Below are 21,785 nucleotides of genomic sequence, written 5' to 3'. Positions count from 1 at the left end.
CCTGTTAAAAGGGAGTTTTTCCTTCCCACTGTCGCCAAAGTGCTTGCTCATAGGGGGTCATATGATTGTTGGGCTTTTCTCTGTATCTATGAAGCGCCTTGAGGCGACATTTGTTGTGATTTGGCGCTATATAAATAAAATTGAAGAATTGAATTGAAGCACCGGGTACCTCTTCAGCATTTCCCATTTTTCAATGCGCAGGGTAGCACTCCATGATACCATACTGCTAGATTAAGAAGTGTAAACACAAAAGTCCACATTAGCAAGTATGTGAGGTGATGGTAGACTTTTACTCAGAGTGCATGATTAGATCGCCCCAACTTCAGTAGGAGCTTGGAGAATCTGGGAATGGATGGCTTTAAATGGGTCAAAGATGGCTAAATTCATTTTTTAAATTATGGAAATGAAGGGGAAAAAAGTAAAATGAATTGAATTGAAGTGATCACATTTTCAGCTGCTTTTTTCTTTCATCTACCTTTTGATGAGACAATACGTCTTTAACTAACTAGAGGGTTAGGGTTCAGCTCAAAGGCTCAACAAAAACATTAGTTCTGGGATCTTTACCTTATTGGCTGTGCCACACAAGCATTTATCAGTGGTACAGGACAGCAAAAAATGATATATATGTATATATATCACCAATTTTTAAAAAAATAGTCTTAGCTCTGCTACATTTACCTGCACACACCCATGTATGCACAAACACACACTTCAATTCACAGTGAAATCTCATGAACATGGAAATTGTGGCACGCACACACTCATGTGCTATCTCGCCACACATAGCAGTTAGCTGAGAAAGGCAGGAGGACCTGCTGATGCACCCGCACCATATTCTGTGATCCATGTCAGTCCTGTTCACACAACCGAAAACACAAGACACGCCTCCCCGAAGACCCAGAGATCCTTTATTCCCCTATCTCTGCACTTTGCATATGCAAATAGCCCCTAAAGGAGTTTTTCACTTGGTGAGTTAGTCACTAAGCAACCAGAGATAAGGGTTAAACTTCCAGTTTTCAATCTTCCCCTGTATATGCACACACTGTCAAGCTTTTCTGAGTCAATTTTTCACAATTTGTCTGCATATTTGTTACATTTTCATGGCACATTTATGAAGCAAATAATCCATTTTGAAGGTGATTTTTATTGATTTTCTGGTAGCATGATTACGCTTCAGAAACATGACAAAGAATTTGAATACACCGGATATTACAGTACCATAAAACACAGATGACCTGCTGTTGTGGTTCTGTTTCTATTAAAAAACAGACAGAGATATCCACAAACATGTATGCATAGACAAAGATTAAGAGATTAAGCTATTCCCTTTCTTTCACCGCATCTTTCAACACTTTGCTGCCTAAATTTAGCGGCATGTAACGTGTGTAATGTGGATATAAGTATACTAACGGATGGACTGGGCACAGCAAATGTTTCAGCACCTCTTGGATATTTGCAGTGATGGAAAAATGCATTCTGTCTTACTCAAAAATGTAAAAATCAGCATAAATGATCAAGTTTGTTGTCAGAAATAATTGAATTTACATAATTATTGTGTTATCATGTCAGTTTAACTTGAAGCCTAACTTCATATAAATCATTATTGTTATATAACACTAATGTAGAACAATATTTTTGCTGGACCAGTGCATTTCAGCTTGTGGTCTTCATCGTGGTCATGCTCGTCGTGTTGCCTTTGTGAAGGACTCTTACCAAGGCCACAGGCTGACAGTAAGAATATAATTGTTCTGTATAATATAAAATAAAATACTACCACATTTTAAGTACGTTGAGTATCACAAATATTTAAGTGTGGCTTGAAATTTACACTACATGTGTGGAACATTTTACAGGATTTTTTTTTGTGGCACATTATTTTGTTTATGATGGTCTACTGACTTTCTTAGAAGTGTGGCTGTATAACTAGACACAAAAACATGCAAGATAATAGGAAACAGTAACAGGTCATCGATTTAGCAGGTAATTCCAGGAAGGAATGCAGGAATGTACTGTAACCCTGAAGTGCTTATGTATCTGGATACGTTATGTTTACATCAATTGACGCTGTGAACTGGTCTATTTGCTTTCGTTATAATCACTGATGCTCATCATCAGTATTTATCCAGTATTAAACAGCGCCCTGCGAAAAAGCTGCTTGCCCATTGGCTCAGTTATAGTTTGATTGAAAACACATTTTCCACAGGAATCCCAGCTAAAACCATGCGCTGTCAGGCAGCGAGTCATACACGTACATGTACTGTTACTGTTATTCTGTCAGACTGATTCAGTTTTGTCGAGATATAGCTTACCTGTACATGAACATTTAGCATAATGTTAACAATACGCAAGATCTGATAGTACATCAGCTGAGCATGATGGATAGATTTATGTAGCATGGGGTGCGTGTTCTTAAATTTGGCCTTTCCATTTTGGTAGTTGCTTTGAAGTCAGGAGGCCATGTCTAATATGATGTTATGGGAAGTGCACTCTTGCAGACTTTAGTAAACAGATCAAATAATTATTTAACTGTAGCTTAAACTCTGACAGCTCATTTGCATGAAATGGGCAGTACAGTGTCATCTGCTGTGAGACCCCAGTCGACTCAGTCTCACTGTGTGTGATAATAATTAGGCAATTAAGGAAATTACTGATGTTCTGCAAGCAACTATCTTCCTCTATCTCATTACCCTTTAAAAAAATACAGTCAGTGGAAGGACTCCAGTACAAGTCAAAGTGAGACTGAAAACTGTAACCCTGATCATTTCTCATGTCTTTTGTTAAATCAATGATCTCTTTTATTGAACTGAGCAGCTCACAAATATATGGTTTAAGTGCAATTTTTATATAAAAATGAACAGGGTGTCCATGCGGCTATGAAGCCAACATATTCAGATGCCATCAGTCAAAAGGGGGATTATTATGGAAGCAGAATACCAATGAAATATACCAGCATTCACCCAGATAGCAAACCTCCACTGCACTGAGGAGAGGAATAACTTAAGTGTATACATAAATTAAGGCAACTGACGCCAATGTACGTGTTCCCAGCAGTGTTTGTTAACGCTGCTGCAAAAGTCCAATACAACACTTTAAATCTCTGGCCTGTTTGAAGAAATATTTGTGTATGAGACTTGATCACAGCCAATTTCACAAATTACAGCAACTTTTGGCACACCAGAGTTTTAACTCTGACTGTAATTGGCTGAGATTTGCTCTGAACCCATCTAGTAAACAGGGCTCCCTTCTCTGAGGATAAGTAGGCAGGCTTCCTATATGCCACCTCACATATTTTTTATTCATTTTCAGTAACACCAGCATCGGGGTCAATGTGGCCAGTCATGGTGCAAAACTAATCCAGTTTACATCACACACATATTTCATTCATCCATTTTCAGGAAGCCCTTTTATTGTCAGATAAAAGAAGAAAAATACATAGTCCTTTAATATCTTTTCCCTGCAGAGGTTTGCAAGAGCCTACAAACTAAAAGAGAGGAAAAATAAAGTATTTGAGCAACCAGGGGATTGCGTCCAGACAACTCAGTTTTTAGCCAGGGATGTAAATCACTGTTTAAGTCAGGAACCTTTACACAAAACTGCTCATCATCTAATTCTACACAGCACTGTGCTCAGAGGTAATGGCAAAAAACAAAGGTAACAGATGGAAAATGCTAGTAGATGAAATACTAACAAAATATTGTATTTTTTTTAGTGCTGTCAGCGTTAACCTCGTTAAAATGAAGTTAATGCCATAACCGCATTAACACGGCAAATCTCCGTTAGCGCGGATCCCCCCGTGCGTAGGGCTGGACGGCGCTAACGCGTTAACGAGCTAACTGTGCTAATGAGCTAACCGCACTAACCGCGCTAACGCTTTGACTCACTAAATGAGATTTGCCGCATTAATGCGGTTATGGCATTAACGTCATTTTAACAAGATTAACGCTGACAGCACTAATTTTTTATGTTTTACTGTGTGGTTCAATGAGTTCATTGAATGTACATTTAAAGCATCTAAGAAAATTGATTTAATCATATTAGATGTGCTAGTGTTTGCTGTGTCTGGAAGTACTTTCATAAGGGGATGGTCGCTCTAGCTTTATGTTTTGTTTGTTGGACTTTGGTCATTTTATTACAACATATCTTGTAAACAATTACTGGCAAGCAACATTTAAGCACTCTTTCTTTCTGCTTACAGCTGCTTGAATGGTCACATGCAGTCTATGAATGCAGCTTGCTACCAAGCCTACTGTTCACTTGTGGTTTTGACAAAAATGACTAAGAAATAAACATAAATTAATTAATTAATTAAATGGCTATAAAGCTAGCTTAGTTGAAGGTTCAAAAGCCCCAAAAGGAGATGGCTGATGGCACGATGGCCATGTCCATCTTTGATGTACAGTCTATGTTTCCAGCTTATTGGCACTATAATCAAAGCCCTTCTTGTTCAAGTCCAAATCACGTAGCACAACACAATCAGCTTTTCATTCATTTTATGCAAGAATGTCTTTTATATTACAGGAAATGTACTGAACAGCAGCACTTTTTAGAAATAGTCTGCACAAGCACTTCAAGCATGGAAATGGGAAATAAAGCTGGTAAAAGCAGGCATGCATTAGTACAAAAACCACATCAGTGGTTCAGCACATTTTTTTGCTGGGCTGAGAGAAGAAAAATAAGAGCAGTGGAAAGCTCCCACGTCCAATGAAAAGTCCTGCTGGAGCTGCCAGTGCTTCAAAACAGTCTCTAAACCATCTGCTCTATGATCACCTCATTCAGAACCAATAAGATATACTGACGTCCACCACCCTCCTTCTAAAACACACATTTGCAGGAAAATGCCCAGAAAAACTTTCACCCACAGGGAATTGTCTCCAGGTGCAACTGTGTTCTCTTCCTTATTCACATACTTGTTTTCAACCATTCAAAAAACATGCACAGCTCCTGTGACACTGGATCGAAACCATCTGCTGGAGCTTAAATTCACAAGCTGGCATAACACATCCACCAAGAAATATGTATCACAGTCACTATGGCAACATGTTTCCAAGCACCAAACAAAACAAATCTGCATCAAACCATATAAGGGGAAATCAGCATTAATGCTTTGTTTGTGTTGTGTGGAGCTGATCTTCTAAAATCTACCTCACAGCTACTAATCTGGGGAAATGAGAAGTGTAATCACCCCGCCCAATAAAACTATAAGATGCGTAGTGAGTTTTACACAGGTTTAATGCATGGAGTCTGTGTTTGTTTTTATAGTTCCAATAATCCTGTCTTTTTTTTTGATAATGCAGAGATGGTGGGTGGAGCAGACATCGTAATCCTGGACTGGACTTCGAGGATTAGGCTGAGATTGTCTGGACAGCACAGTGGGAGCAGATTGAGGCTGTTTTCTCACACACGCAGTCTCAGAAAGAGCTTGGGGGTAATTACCGATTTGAACTGTGATCGGTCCATTTTGTTAAACTTCTCAGGATTTCATGTATTGTTACTCACTCAGTGCAGTTTTGAGTTTATGCCCCATGGATGACCTTGAGATTCCAGACCACACATACAGTGTGTGGTCTGAAAAAGACCATTTATAGCCAACAGATTATATAGACAGCCTAAAAACAAGCTGCTCTTGCACCTCCTTGTTAAGTGTAGTACAATCCCAACAGGTTTTCATTCATGTCAAGCTTTAACATTCAGTTCAGTACAAAGCACATACAGCTGAGAGCTCAGCAGCCAGTAATTCATCGCTGAGCTATCAGATTACAGTTGTTTATGTGACTTCTGCTGTCTTTGCTGAGATTCACTCATGAAATCTTTATCAGTCTCATCAGTGTAGTCACTTTCACTTTAGTCAGTTTCTTTTGTACATGTAAAACCTGTGGCAAAAATATAGAAACAATGAAACCAGTGGCCACTTTGAGTCTGCTTTGAAGCTCTTATTAAAGAGTTAATGTGGATTCAAACTTTACATCTACATGAACACATCGACATTTAGACCTTTTCAGCTTGTGATTTGGGATGTTCATATTAATGTATAGTCCAAGATTTTCTTATAATATAGTTCAGCCAAATTGTTCACAATGTTCAACATGGCCAGGGGGCGCCGATGCAGAAATATCATCAAAACATTGCAACATCAGCCCTGACAGAGAAGAATTTAAAGCAACAGCAGTGTTTGACACATAGGCAGCGAAGTCAGATAAACAGTAGTATGACTTGTTTCTTGCCAGGGCCTGTTGTCTTCCTCTTTGACACCTGTTAGAGCCTAAGGGTATGAGAGCTGCCATTTCGAAGTAAACCAGGTCATGAAAATGATCAACAACAACTGCTGGAGTGTGTCTTTATTGAAACACAGAAGCACAAACACATCGGTAACCTTTTTCTGTTGTAACCAGGGGTTAAAGTGGGTTGCATATAGATATTCTTATTTAAACATTTCATGACACCACTCATACCCTTAACATATCCCTTCTCTACCTCATGCAGATGTGAATAAAGATACGGTGGAAACTTGAAATTAAAATCTGTCGTCTTTATAGTTTTAAAGTCAGATCTTGGATCAACACAGAATGTTTTTTTGTGAAACATCTTCCTAAACTAGTTGAAGTATACTCATTTTGTGTTATTCAAAGGTTGCATACATACTGCACTAAGGAGTTTGGAATAGTTCAGTGCAGGATGAACTGGTAGGTTGTGTTATGGTGAAATCTGATCAGGCTTTGATGTCCGTGGTCAAGAATAGCAGACATCAAATTACGTTTAAGGTAATGATGGTGATTTGATTCACTCACCGAAAGCAGTCAGTATCGGAGTAGCAGTACAGTTTAGCTAATCATAGCCTGCAAACAAAGAAAAATACACTGGAACTCACAAAACATGTTATCATGTGACGCCTAATATGATTTTCCCCACGCTGCACTGCACCAAATCCCATCTTACTCCCTGGTTCATAATGTAATATAGTCATTAAAATTTTGCAAAATTAAACAATAATTAAACCTTAAAAGGGGGGGCATCTAAATTAAACTGTAATTTGCCTGGTCCTGAAAAGCTAACAGTGGTTCAATCAATTTGTTCTAGGAACAGAGGAAAATTCAGCTAAAGCCCTCCAGGCGTGAGGTTTCTTTAGTCTCTCAATCATATGCTGACAAGTGGGTTAAAATTTGGTTTACTGGTTTGCTTGAATATGAAAGTAGCTTGCCTGCTTAATAAAACTGCCATCTCTTTGTCGCCTGTCGGGACATGTCTGCTGTGCACAGCACAAAAGATGTGAGGGCATGACATCATCAGAACTTTCTGCCTCTTTAAGCAAAAAGGCCCAAGATAAATGATTTACCATAAACATGCACAATCCTCATCAAGCAATTCCTTAGATAATTTAACCTCATTTTACATATTAAAAAAAAATCAAGGTAAGACTTGTATGGATAACTCAAAATAAACAAATCTGTATTTTTGGCTGGTTTTACTGTTAACTGGCTCCTTGATAATCAAAATTATTATTAATCAGCCAGTTGATTAACTATCATCGAACATTAAAGTATAAAAATGGTATTGCAAATATTCTCTTTGAGCAGCAGATTTAGGTCACCAACATAATCTCTGTGGCAGATATCCATGTACCGTGAACTGTGTCAGCTGCATCATCATCATCATCACCATCATCATCATCATGGTGCTGCTGGTGGCTGTCAAATCCACTGACTCATAAACACCCACCACTTTGCCATGTCAGCATATCGTAATGTCAGTGTGTTTGTACATTTCATACTGACAAACGGCTGCACAGACAGTGTTTATGTGCATGTGTGCGAGAGAGGTTTGCGTGTGTGTGTCTGCCAGAGCGTCTGTGTGTAATCAGAAGAGTGTTTGCACATGTTTTTAAAGTAAGCAGACCTACGCAGTTTATAGCCTCCTTCTTAACCACATCACACAAGCCACCTCGCCTGTGCCATGCCTGTGTGTCTCTTCACAGGTCTTTTTTGTTTTCTGGAGAAACTGCAGTTGAGATTTCAGAAGAAGTGTAACCTCCAGCGGAGAAAGGAGCTGTGCATCGTACGTTCTTGCAAAAATCTGCAGGCCACTTTGATTAGTAATTGCAAGATACGCTACATGTGAGTTTGAATCCACCCACTTCACTTTTCTCACAAATACACAGTAAACAAATGCATGGTATACACTCAGCACCCACAGAGGATGTATAAGATGACATACGGAGAAAAGATATTTAGACTGAAACAATGCATAGAACCGCATGCTTGTTTATCGCCCATTTCCAAATGTTTTCCGCTCTTCTTTCAGCCTCACATCTACAACCGCATGCGTCACGGCTACTGTAAGACAAACACCTATTATCCTCGAGAGACTGTTGACTCAAATCTACCAGTAAGTCCACTCGAAGCCCTGGAAACACTCGTTTTGCAATGGCATGTCTCTGCCTGCCGAACACAAAGCCGATAGCATCAATAAAGAAAAGTCACCGCCTCCTTGTTGCCACTCAATGCAGGCACTTATCTGGTTGATGGATCCCAGAAAATGTGCATATGTAGTTGTTTTATTTGTTGATACAACCCTACATCAGTGATCTGATTTTTTGGCAAATCTTTCAGGTCTCAAGAATTTTTATGACTAGTTGACTGATTGTTAGGAGTTGTATCTGATATATAATAAACATGAAGGATTTCTTTCCTTTCATGATTGTTACCGTGGCCTTTTTAAGGATGTCAGAGCTAACAGAGTGCGACACGGAAATCTAGGCTACAAAATACAGGATTTGAGAAACATTAAAAGATTTCCATGGTAATCTGTGTGAAAGAGGTTAAAGCTTTAAAAAGTGCTGCCTTCTAAGTATGATTAGTATGTGCTGTCATTCTGCTTTCTCCGTCTTATCACTCTCTGTTGGAAACACAAGCTGATGTCTCTCCAACTCTTCTCGTGTTTTTTTACGGCAAACTTTCTCACAAGCCTTTCTGTTCTCTCTTTCTCTCTGTTGTGTTTTTCTCCCCCTGCGCTTCCTCGACATGTGGCCTGCACGATTGGTCGGAGGAGGTGGAAAGTTGGCCAATGAGAGGACAGTTGCCAGGCAGTCTGTACCTAGTTTGGAGGCGGCTGGAGGCTCACACAGCTGTTCCATTGAAAAGCAGCAGGACATAATAACAGGGGCCCCTCGCCAGACACACACACACACACACACATGCTCGCTTCCACAAAGGCACACAATGCAGGCTGAATTGAATTCTGTGGTCTGAAAAGTTAACTGCGCTACTTTTTCTGTCGACATATGTGTCCGTTTAACATAACAAATGTGGCATACATGTGCTTAGCAGTTATTTTGAGACATTTTTCCCGAGTTTTGTCTAGTCCAAATGCAATGTTTATTTTCTTTTGCGTGCAAAAGTTTGGTCTTGGGGTAATACCTGGCTCTTTAGTGGCAAAAGGTTCTGCTATGTTGACCATTTATTGATTAACTTTGTTTTTCCTCTCTTGGGGGAATTTTTCGAGAAAAAAAAACTTACTAAAACAAGCTCCTGTATGTCATAGATCATCAGCAGTGGATGCACTGTTTTTCATGCTGTACTAACAGAGGAAACCACAAAAAGAAAAAAAAGAATATAACAGCGATGTTGTGTTTCAAGGTCAAAGACTTGTTTTGCAGTGCTGCGGCTTGCCTAATAACACTGGAGAATTGTTAACTGGGCCCAATGACCCACATCACCCAGCAAAACACTGTGGATCCATCTGTCTCTGTGTCCCGCTTTAACAATACAACTCCTTTACGCTGTGTGCACTTTTTTCCACCCACATTTTTGACACCTGTTGCCTGTGAGGACCAAGAATCAATCCAAGCTGCCCTTGAGAATTAAAAAGATTTTAAAAAAGCATATACATTTTAAATGCACAGAGCCGAATATGTATGTACATGAACTGACACATGCATTGTGCGGCATATGGTGAGCTTTTCTTGGCTGATGGTATCAATAACAGCTGTCAAAAGGGGCTTCAGCAACATGAGTCACTCTAGATGAACAAAGGGGTATTTTAAAGGACAAACGCATCCGCTCTGCTACAGTGCTTCAGCATTGCTTTTGCTTCATCTTGCAATATGTGGTAGCCATATGTCAAAGCTTCTTCAGATCGTTGCTTTTACACACACAAAAAAACTAATGGATAAGTTGTTTTCTCCATGGGAAACGTCAATTTCAAGGGTGTTTGCAAAGGCCTGTACATGTGAGTCTCTGTGTGTGAGCAATCAATAGGCCTGAGTTGTGTTGCTGTTATAGGGATGAGTCTTCTTCAACAAAGAAGTGGGAATGTAAAACAATTTCAAGGTTGGATGTCTAGGGTCATAAAGAAAAATCTGCTAGTATGAAATTGCTGTTCCCTCTTTTCCCACAAGTTAATGAGTTACTAATTCAAACACAGTATAAACCCATGTTGAAACCCATGTTGATGACTTTCTTTGAGTTAGCAGTGTCCTTGTCATTTTAGACCTAACTGTGCTTTGATCAGTCTGCCCTGACCGTTGATGTGATGTTTATGAGGAACTGACTGACCCACAGGTTAGATAAGCTTCATTAACACCAAAAAAAAATATGTTTTTTGCCAGGGTGAGGCTTTCACTTCAAAGGCCTTCTTCCTTCAACTTCAAATTAAAGTGTAAGGAAAGAGCCAAAGTCCTATTTTAATCTATGTTTTTCTGCCTCAACCTCCTGTTTTACTTTCTAAATCATTTTTATTCTTTATCCTCATTTCTCCAATGCTTCTTGCCATGTTGACACGAGAACTAAAACAAAACCACACATTTCATTTGGTGAAGCTATTCTAGGCAGGGTTAAGACAACAGTGTTGTGGGCTGCTCATGATTACTTCTATCTTTTTTGGCCAGAAGGACAAGAAAATATTTAGAAATTCTTAGAAAAGTATGCAAAAGGATGACTAAAGTACAATCGGTGCACTTCCTGTTTTCATGCTCATGATTTTCCTGAAATTCCTCTTTTCTTTTTAGTGCACTTTTTATATCAGGAACACAGTCTGGAACTTTTTAAAGAACAATCCGTAACCTTGAAAAATTCCAGTCACTAAAAATCATTAACCATCTACGACAATATCAGATCTTCATTTTGGTGCCAAACAACTGAACTGGACTAGTCAGTGTGTTAATGTTTACCTTATGTTCTTCTGCCTGATAACAGAACTGCTGACATTTATAAAAGGAATAGGAAATACACCACGAAAGGCACAACCTTCAAACTGTTCTTTTCTCAAAGTTTTTCTGCAAATTAGTTATGTTAATGAATTGGCATAATATAGCAATAAAAACATCACATTATATTTATATCCAAAATACAACCAGATCTAATACTTCCAAGAAGAAGTCTCGGGGTTGGTGCCAGGGGAAGTGAACTGTGCGGTCAACCAACTTTGACAAGCAGTACTTGGCTAAACTTGCTTTACTATTTCATTTAAAAAGGAAAAAAATGAGCAGCTTCATGCGCACACTTGCAGTCAGACTATGCCCATAAAACAGAGGTTATAAACTAAGATGCACAGTCACAATATACAAAATAAGAGAGGCAATCCTATAATTCTATATAATAACCTATACACCGGGCCACCGTTACAGGCGACACAACAAATTTAAGGATAAACAACCTACTTTAAACCACATCATGAACGGGCATGCATAATTACAACCATACATGCACAGTATGCTCATAGTTTTAAAAGTTTAAAAATATCTGTCTCAGAGGCCATAATATGCAAAAATGTAGACATTGTTCTCAGCTGTTAGCACAGAATATCCTCACCACCTTGTGAATGAGTCTAGCACTAGCTCTAATTATGGATACTGTGGTAGTTGCATGTATGACTTGAGCAACTAGAAAATCTGTGCTCAAGTTTTTTGTGAGTGAAATTCTAGTTGGCCTATTACTTCAATGATTTATTAACAAAGATTAGCAGATATGTATGTGTCTGTGTGCTAGCTAGACATGCTACCTATTGTTAGCTTAGCACTCCACCCTGTTGACCAAATGTGTCACTTCTGGCTGCAAAACAAATAAGATGGTTAGCCTACGCTAACTATGCTATTAACTGTGCTAACTTTCAAAGCTCGCAAATAGTGACCCCCAACAAATGAATGATGAAGGAATATAGCTTGGATTCATCCTATTTCTATTACACCGTCATAGAGGTGAATATATAACCACAGTATGTGATCCTATACATTCAGATAGTATAGATCCAAACACATGCTAGGTTTACACAAGTAATATCATTTGCCCTTGAAGGATAAGAGTGAATGTCAGTTGTGTGTTCTCCAGTGCGTCATGCACACTGCACAAATATGGGTGTGACACATTTAGTGGACAAATTGATCACAGTCTGTGTCCTTTGCCCTTTGTTAACCCCCACCGCCACTGGTGCTACTGCCAGCAGACAGGCTCCAAGCAGATGGGATAGTATGAGGGGGGAGGGTTTATTTCTAACAGGCTTGTTGTCACTCAAGACTTTTTCTTCTACTTCTTATCTCTCACTATTTGATTTTACTTCATTCTTCTCTCTCTTGGTCACTTTCTCCCTTAGTTTATGTCCTCAAGTTACACAGTATTGATGTTTGGTCTTTTTATTGTAAAAGTGACTGTGCACTAGTAAAAAAAAAAAAAAACTGGGTTGAAAACTGGGTTAATATTCTCATCTATTACATGTCCAGTTATCAACCAAGATCAGAAAAAAGTCCACTGTGGCTCTGCACAGAGAATGAACTGAGTAACTGGTGAGGCTGATGGGCGGCTTTGAGGATGCACTGGGGGAACAATCATTCAACTGTAAAAGTGATTTGGCTAGGAGGCAAAAGTCCAGACAGACAGATTGTGGAGTATATCATACGCTTTGTCTGTGAAAGGGATTTTTGAAGCTGTCGATGGGAGAGACAGATAGAGAAAGGCTTTGAAATCGTTTGAAAGGGAGGAGGGGCAATGTTCTGTATAAAATATCATTTCATTTAAACACATACACGCATACAGCAGGCCCACATGCTGTACAGTGAAACACTCTCCCATATTTATAGCCTAAACAGGTGCAACCCTACGATACCACCTCCACCTCTGTTCCTTCCAGTATTGCTGCTTTTCACACCTACTCTCCTATACATTACGTCACCTCTGACAGGAAATGAGCCACTACTATTCAAGCAGCTGTAGAGACTGCTCTCTTCTTATGGGCTTTCATTTAGGTCCCCTTCCATGTCATTTATTATTCATGTGTATTAAAGTCGATATTGTTTTCTTCTCATGATCCAGAAGAACAGAACTGATTTAGACCCATACAAAACATTAAAGCCCATCTGCTGTGTTTTTTCTGTGCAGTCTTATGCAATAGGAGGCTCTTTTGGGGCAACTTGAGCAGTTATGTGTGAACGTGCTGCCACTTTGTGGCCTTGCAATGCAACTACTATCAGATTGTTCTTTCACATGACATATTTTCTACACTAGAGGTCAGCATTTTAAAGGCGTGCTTGTGTGTGACCATAATAAAGTAGTGAAACTGCGTTGGTTTGGTACAAAAGGGCATAGTCCACATTTCAAGTGTTTTTGGCTTCTAGTGAGAAAACTCAGTAAAGCTGTTTCTCACATTTGGATATTGTTTTTGAACAATAGCCAATTTGTAAAGAATTTCATCATTTATTGTATCTTGTCTAGTGTGGTTCTATACTCGTGGATAAAACTGACTGAAAAGCATTGTTTGTCAGCTCGGCCTTTGTGTATTTTCATGACCATTTGTGTATCTGTTTTTTTTTTTTTAAAGATAAACATAAATACTCACATTCCCACACATAATAATGCAATGGAAAACTGAAAAGCAGTGTTTCACCAAATGAGTTCAAATGATTCACGATGCAACAAAAACACATTCACAGATTATGCGTTTCAAAGACACACATCTAAATAAATAAATATCTGAACACCGAAGGGGAACGAAACCATCTGTTTGACATTTGCAGTTCGGTTTCCATTATTTTTAAGATGTGTTTTATATGGCATGGGAAAATTCTGTCTAAAATATTTACAGCATTGAAAATTGGGCCTGATTTTAAGGCCCTCGCTGAGCACATTGTGCTTTAATCCATATGATCTTAAAAATAGTCTGGTAATGAATGGTTGTTTTTGCACAACACAACTTTGTTCAGCTAAAGAAATAACACAACACAAATTTATTTAACTGTTTTTATTTGAAATACACATGTAACCTGATACAGCGCTGTTCTTCTAAATGTACATTAATTCCAGTGATCGCCAGGACAAAAAAACTGCATATGTGGAATTATTTGTCAAATCTGATTAACAACAAAAGCACAAGCTCCATGATTTGTTGCTCCCATTGCGAGTGAGATTTCTACTTTTTTGACATTTAATAAGTTGCAGTTTTTTCAGGGTTGATAGCAGTTTAATTTATACTGAAAATAATGAGTTGCTGCCCTTATCAGCACTCTTGCTGCATAACTTAGAGAGTTATTATCTCTGTGCACTTTGGGGCTAGGGCATTAGTCATGAATTGGGTTGTTTTCTGTCTAAGCTAACATTGTTGTTGTTAAGGCAAAACCTATCATGGTCTTCTACAGCAAGTATACTTGGACATCTCAGCCAAGTTCAAAATTAAACCAGACCAGACATTAATTTATTAGAAGTTTGTAGGATAAAGCCTTGATTAACCCTTCATGTCTTTATATTTTGCTGGGGAAAATAATATGCACATGTGTTTTGTGGCAGGTTGCTCTTAACAAAATGCCTAAAGATAAAATTTTAAATCGGATCTTTGCTAAGTTGTGTGTTATCTGTAGAGAAAGGTCCATCTTTTGAGTTAGGTGATGTTTTTATGGTTGAATTATGTAAAGGTCAGTGTTAAGTAGCTTAAGAAACATTAAAACATTCCTCTAAAATGGTCAAGTACACAGAATGAGTGAAAAAGCACCCGATGTCCAAAGAAAAACTTTGCTAGACCTCCAGGATACCTAGAGAATTATTACTCTAGACCGAGTCGCAATATAATCTGGCTCCTTGGCTGCAAAACATAAGAACTGAAGGCTGCAACAAGACTTTTGTACAGTACTGTAACCTAATGCTGAAGGAGAGAATAATACATCTAACCATTCATCATAATAAAATTGCTATCACTGGTTTTTGCACTCCTGGAGTACTTCAAAATATTAGCATATGAGTGAAAGGCCAAGCAGTTTCCAGGATCCACTTCTCACCCTCATATAACCTCTTAGATGCAAATGCCTTCGCGTGGCAGATAGTAGCCACTGTAAAGCGCTCATCACCTCTGACCCCTCTTCCTAAAGTTGTCCCATTTTCCCACTATTGATCCTTCAGATTCCTCTGACATTGAGAGTAAGTGTGACAATCCTCTTCCAGATAAAGGCATTTTAGGAGTTATTACCCATAGCTTACCCAGAGCTTATGTGTGAAACCTCTCCATACTGAAGGGGCACTGAAATGGACCATTAAAGTTAACTAACTGCCGGGGTAGTGTGTGGTTCAAAGGTTGCACTCTTTCTCCTGGAGTATTCTGTTCAGTAGCTTTTAAGTCCTCTGATGCTACAGATAGAGGCACGTGAGGGTCAACTGGAAAAGGCAGACAATGAGGGAATTCAGCATGATGGGTAAGCAACTCTCATACATCAGTTGAACAATGTCTTTGTTGTAATTTGCAGGTTTGTGCTGTCCTTAACCTTCATTATTTTACTCTATTATCATATTTAATGTATTATTTTACTGTATTCATATTATCCCTTTATAATTTTGGGATTCTGCATTCTATGTGTATTTAATTTATTTATTTAATTGTTTAGTTTTTTCACCAAAAAGTTATTTAAATATGAAGATGTGTAAATTGTTATTATTTGATATCGGGTTTTTTTGAATGTGTTTGAAGCCAGAAAGAGGTCAGACCTGTCAAAAGGGAATGAAAATCAAAACCAAGTACATGTTATGGGACCTAAAATGTAGCAGACATACATATGGTCATTTATTATATTGTATTACATACAGAAGCCATTCATAACTTTCTAGGAAACTGGAAATTCATACAATCAGTTTGTGTTTTTAAACCTGTTCAGGTTTAAAAGCTACTGGTCAAAAATAAATGTTTAGCACACTTTAAATATCTGTGGCTCAGGAAAAAGAGAGTTAATTTATCAGAAGGGGTGAATAAGGCTTGTACAAAGAAGTGCTCAAACAGATTAGAAAAGTGCCATATAAATAAGTGACAGGCCATTTATTGATTCAACAAGTTTATAAATGTAACCAGAATTTATTTTTAACGCTGAGAACGTTCTTATGACTTTTGTCTGGAATTTGTTTTACTGATTTTTGTCCCTCAACAGAGAAAATAGAAGTGCTGACACTCACACTTGTCCTGCTGTGCACTGTCTCTGGATTTTCACAGAGTACGTATTACATTCCAGTAAGTTAAAGCTAGAAAGTTTTTAGCATTTTTGAGTTGACATTCTTTCAGTAAAGATAATCGTTTACAGATCTACGCCCTGACATTCCCGTAAACACCTTTCATGTTAATTATGCTAGTTGTTGTAACAGGAAAGTGTAGCTTTTAAGTGCTTATTTAAATGTATGAACTTTCTGTCATTGCATTGTACAACAGGACTGACTTTCGCTCAGATAGACGGATGGAACAGCCATGACCAGTATGACTTGAGAAATAAGGAGCTTAGCGATGTTTTTACATCTGCAGAGATGAGAAAAAATGGCACAGAAAACATTACTGAGGAATCCACTCAAATGACAAAAACTGAGGAACAGAGGGGTGAAAGGAATACCTCAGAGAGGAACCCTACTAGAGAGCTTGTCGAGAAAGTAAAGACTGTGATGGAAAGAAGGGGAGATGGACTGACTTCACAGATAGAAACAGAAATGGAGGAAAACACAGAGCGTGAAACGACCACAGCTGGCAGCATAGAAGGACTCTTTGTAAAGAAAAGTGATGAAGGCTACACCCCTGAGAAATTTCTCACAAGTAGTCTTTTACAAGAAGGAACAAAAAGAAAGATCTACTCTGTACCAGACACAGCTGAATATGTAGATACAGATAAAGAGGTTGCATCAAAAATGAGAGAAAATGGACCGAAATGGAAAATAGATCATGATCCCGATGCAGTGATACCAGAGGAAGCGAATCACAACAGGATAGATGTGAAAGTGAAGAGAAGTGATCAAATAGAGAGGCTGAAACAAAAAATGGTTGAAGAGGAGCGAGAAGGAGAGCTAGTTGCAGGGATCAGTCATCAGGAGAAGAGAAGAGCGGCACAAACTATAAAAGAAATAGGAGACAAGGAGAAGGGCGCAAAAAAGAGTGAGGACATAGCCCATGCAGTCTATAAGGAATTAATAGAAAAAGAAGATCAGGTATTAATTAACAACATTGCATCTCCTTTAAGTATATTTCCTGCTCAGGTAGAAAATGCCACAATTCAAATTATCATCCGTTCTCAAAATAAGCCTCCTGCTTATCACATCTCCCCTTCACTTCCTGTCACACCCACACAAATTCCTCCAGACTCCTCTCACCCTCCCACCCTTTACACCACGGATAGTTTTCAGTCTCCTTCTGTCAATATTCACATTCCTAACTCAGTCAGTCACATCACAGACTTAACAGAGAGGCCGGGGGGCCATCTCAAGCAGAAAGAAATGGAAGTGAAGGCTGGCTCAGTTATAGAAGATGTAATGGCTAAAAATGTTTTGTTGAAACCAGCATGGAAAGAGGTACAAACACACAGAGCAGAGGACAAGGGGGAAATAAACAGAGTAGTGCAACCATATGAGGGTGAATTTATCTTCTTGGTCCAAACAGCAACAACACAACCCAACGAAGCAAAGTTTTTCACCAGAGAGCCAAACTCAACATCAAAAATAAATGCCGTTTTATCTGCTGAAGTGCCTTGGCTTGCACACAAATCAAACACGTCGCAGTCGGTGGGCAAATACCGAAATGTTGAACTGATGGAGAATTACACCAAACTTACAGGGAAGCAAAATAAAGCATCTTCTCCGCAACCACAGCTGAACAAACCTTCAGCCAAACCACAGCTCGGAACTGCCAAAACACCTTCACCGAGGCCAGTGAAAAACAACAAGCAAAGCAAAAATAAGACCATCAAGAAGTCCAAGGAAAAGAGAAGGAAGAAGAACAATAAAACCCAAAAGCCACCAAAGAAGAAGAAAGAAATCTTCCCACCAATGCAGTTTCCTTACTTTATGGACAACTATTGTCCAATTGAGTGTGCCTGCTATGGAAGGTAAAACAAAGGATACTGAAATGAGACTAAGATACCCTTTCAATATTCTTAATATTAAATCACTAATGATTCTTTATTTGTATGTGTTGTTTTTAGAGTGGTCCAGTGCTCAGACAAAGGTGTGGATAAGGTTCCTTATGGTATCCCCTATAATTCCCGCTACATCCTCCTTATGAATAACTACATCAACAGCATCCAACTGGACCTGCTAAATCAATATGATTCTATGGAGTTCCTTGTACTAAGCAACAATCGTCTCACAGATGGTTCCATTGAGGGAGCTTTTGAAGGGGTCCCAGCTCTGAAACGCCTCTACTTGGATAGGAATCTCTTACAAAGGGTGCCAGCAGACCTTCCAGCTTCTCTGGAGGAGCTTCGTCTGGACAGCAACCGCCTGACCGTGATGTCGAAGACAGCCTGGGCATGGTGCCCTGGCCTCTTGGTTCTGAGCCTCAGCAACAACAGCCTTTGGAATAATTCAGTTCCTAATGGCGTGCTCTCCCCTCTAGGGAACCTGCGCACTCTAAACCTGGATCACAACATGTTGATCTCAGTACCTCTGGGGTTACCATTGTCAATCAAAGAGCTCTATCTTAAGGGTAACCTCCTTGAGAGTTTTGGCCGAGGAGCTTTCAACGGGAAATCAGGGTTGGTGGTGTTGGACCTGAGTAAAAACAGACTGACAAACAAAGGGCTAGATAGAGATTCCTTCCTCAATACAACATTCTTGGAAAGCATCAACTTAGAGGGGAACAGACTAAAACAGGTGCCACAACACCTTCCTCTATCTGTTAAAACTCTAAATTTGGAGGGAAACTTCATATCTTCCATAAAGAAATCAGCTTTCAGAAGTTTGAAAAAGCTAGAGCACCTAGGCTTAGCATGGAATAAAATCTTTAAAGTGAAAACAGGTGCATTCAGGATGCTGCCCGTACTGCACCAGTTAGACCTGAGTCACAACACACTGAAACAGGTGCCCAGACAGTTACCTAAGAGTTTGCACTCAGTAGCACTCAAGCATAACAAGATTCGGTCAGTGCCGCGTGATGCTTTCTGCTGGGGCAATAATACTCTCAGCGGACTTGTGAAAGTGCAGTTGGAGCACAATGTCATTGATATGGCAAAGCTGGATGCACATGCCTTCAGATGCTTACGGGGCTTCCAGGTGGTGCACTTCTATTGAGCATCTGAAAAGTTTCATAGGCTTGGATTTTTTTTTATGCACACAATTGAAATAAAAGTTTATAGTACTGAATCCTGCTTTGACAGTTTTATCCAAGACCTGTGGTGAATGCCACTATTACGAGAAAACAATGATGAAACTCAAAAACAATATTTATTGTGTGTGAAATTCAGTTTATTGTGTGTGACCCACCAAAGTCTCAGTGTCGGACTATTTTTATGACTCAGGCTGCTTTTCCCCAAATCCCTTATATGGTAGGAAAACATCTGTTTGCATGCAGCATGAGCAGCCTAAGGTACCTCGAACCAGAATTGTATGACTGCAAATCATCATGTTATTACTGACAGTTTTTATTTCTGGCAGTTTTTCCATGACCAACTAAAGCAAACATTATTATTTTATCCTACAGTAATTAGGGTTTTTTTTTTTTTTTTTTTTTAAAAAGCTGCTTTGTTTTATTAGGCTAAAAGTTAAATTAAGACTACTTGTACGAAGGTAACTGAAGGAATGAAGGAATTAGAAATTTTTAAAAAAGAAAGAAAAGCAATTATGTTGAATGTACGTAAACTTGTTTAATTTAAATATTGGATCCAAATTTACTTTTCTTTTTAACATTGTCAACATTGTTTTCATTTGTCCTAGTTTCTAGAATGTGAATATGTCAGATATGCTGACAGTGAGAGACTCTCTGTGGCCTATGGATCCATGTTTGTTTTGGGTAAAGTGTGAGCTCACTGATTGCAACCATCTATTCTTTCCTCTGTGTGTACCAACAATATGTTTTATGAGTCACTGAATAACAAAGATTCTACTGATTATATGCCATTGTCGTGACACTCTCTTCACCTTTTTGTCTCCACTATAACATCTTACTTAACTAGATGTCTGTTTTCCTCAAATCTTCAACAAAAAAGTTTAATCATGTAAATTTGTCTGACTCAATTAAAAAACAAGTTAAAATAAAGAACTTGTTTTCTGGTGTATTTGATTGTTCGTTGCTCTTAAACAGGGTTTTTCCCTGTTTGTGACCATTCCAGCTTTCTGGTTCTTAGTGAAAGAACAAAGACAGTGTGATGGGGCAGTTTAAAGGTTCAGTCTTAGTTATCCTGTCGGTTGACCAATTATTCCACAGTAAATACATGGACACAAAAACGTAAATATATTCCTAATAAACTAGCCACTAGATGGCAATAATGTATAGAAGAACGTTTCCAATGAGGACAGCCTCGGGGTATGTGTGCAAAACTAAAGACAGAAATGTGTTTTTACCTGGCACAAATACAACACTGTGGCAGTTTAAATGCACATGCTTCAGGAAGCTCATCCTGTCAGGAAAATTATATATTTAAGGTTATTTATGGCTTCAAGGCTCACACTACAATGGGAACTTAATGTGAGTATCGTGCACAAACACAGACAGGGGCAAGAGTCATAAAAAGATTTTCACTCTGAAGCAAATGTGTTTAGGATTTCACTCACAAAAAATTAGAGAGGATTCAACCTGACCACAGGCCTGGAAAAAATATACATGACAGAAGATAAATGAAGAAGGGGAATCTTTTCTATTAGTGAAAAGTAAGACAGAAGGCAAGAATGGGGTAAAAGCATTAGCCCACGTGGAGGTGCTTAGCACTTTTCTCCCTTTTCCTTCTTTCCCTCAGTCTAATAAGTTCAGTCAGCAACGTGGCACTGCACCCATAGGGCCTGGGAAAGAGGAGCAGGAGGAGGGGGCAAGAGGGAGAGCCGGGATGAGGGGGGAGAGAAGTAGAAGAGAGGCTGAAGGAGAGGAGGGAGGGCTCGAAGAATGGATCCAGGCTCCACTGGTTCAGTGCGTGTCCAGAAGGGAAGAGCTTTGGCTGCAGCAGAGAGCTTACCAGCACCTCCTTACGGTCCAGCAGGACCCTGACCCTGAATCTCACCACCATATCTACCTGGGTCTTCTAGAAATCCTACTTATTTCTTTTTATACCTTTGTGCCTTTCTCTCCCTCCATCTGTCTCACTCACTTTTTTTTCTTTGTTGCACATTATGTTCCTGCACCCACTCACCTTTAAACCAAATTGCATATCAATTTATACATATGTGCATGCCTGTGCGCATGCATTTTTCTTCTCAGTACTTGTGTGGGAGTCAGATACGTCATGATCATGTGAACTGCTCCCTTGACACAGTCTGAGCCCGTGTGCTCATTTAAGCAGTTTGGCAGATGGTTGATTTGGCAGATTTGTGTACGTCAGTATCCTGTGCTCGATGCTATCTGATATTTAAGCTTATCCTAACAGGAGGAATGCA

The 21,785-nt window shown here is 39.1% G+C and overlaps 1 protein-coding gene across 2 annotated transcripts; it reads left to right on the top strand.

Annotated features, from left to right (window-relative positions):
* The first annotated feature begins 4,461 nt into the window (after positions 1-4,461).
* On the top strand, positions 4,462-19,920 carry LOC146499496 (uncharacterized). 2 transcript variants are annotated; one of them, XM_085137410.1, is made up of 4 exons: positions 4,463-8,108; positions 8,296-16,444; positions 16,657-18,310; positions 18,407-19,920. In XM_085137410.1, the coding sequence occupies exons 3-4, from the start codon at positions 16,749-16,751 to the stop codon at positions 19,491-19,493; spliced, it is 2,649 nt and encodes an 882-aa protein (XP_084993536.1). In that variant the 5' UTR covers positions 4,463-8,108; positions 8,296-16,444; positions 16,657-16,748; the 3' UTR covers positions 19,494-19,920. The 2 variants fall into 2 exon arrangements, with proteins under 2 accessions (XP_084993535.1, XP_084993536.1); XM_085137409.1 differs by having other exon boundaries at positions 4,462-8,108; positions 8,296-18,310.
* The last annotated feature ends 1,865 nt before the right edge of the window (positions 19,921-21,785 follow it).

This window comes from Neolamprologus multifasciatus, chromosome 17 (assembly GCF_963576455.1).
Source record: "Neolamprologus multifasciatus chromosome 17, fNeoMul1.2, whole genome shotgun sequence".
Lineage (NCBI taxonomy): Eukaryota > Metazoa > Chordata > Actinopteri > Cichliformes > Cichlidae > Neolamprologus > Neolamprologus multifasciatus.
Note: the sequence above shows the minus strand (reverse complement) of the source record. Positions and strands in the feature narration are given on the sequence as shown.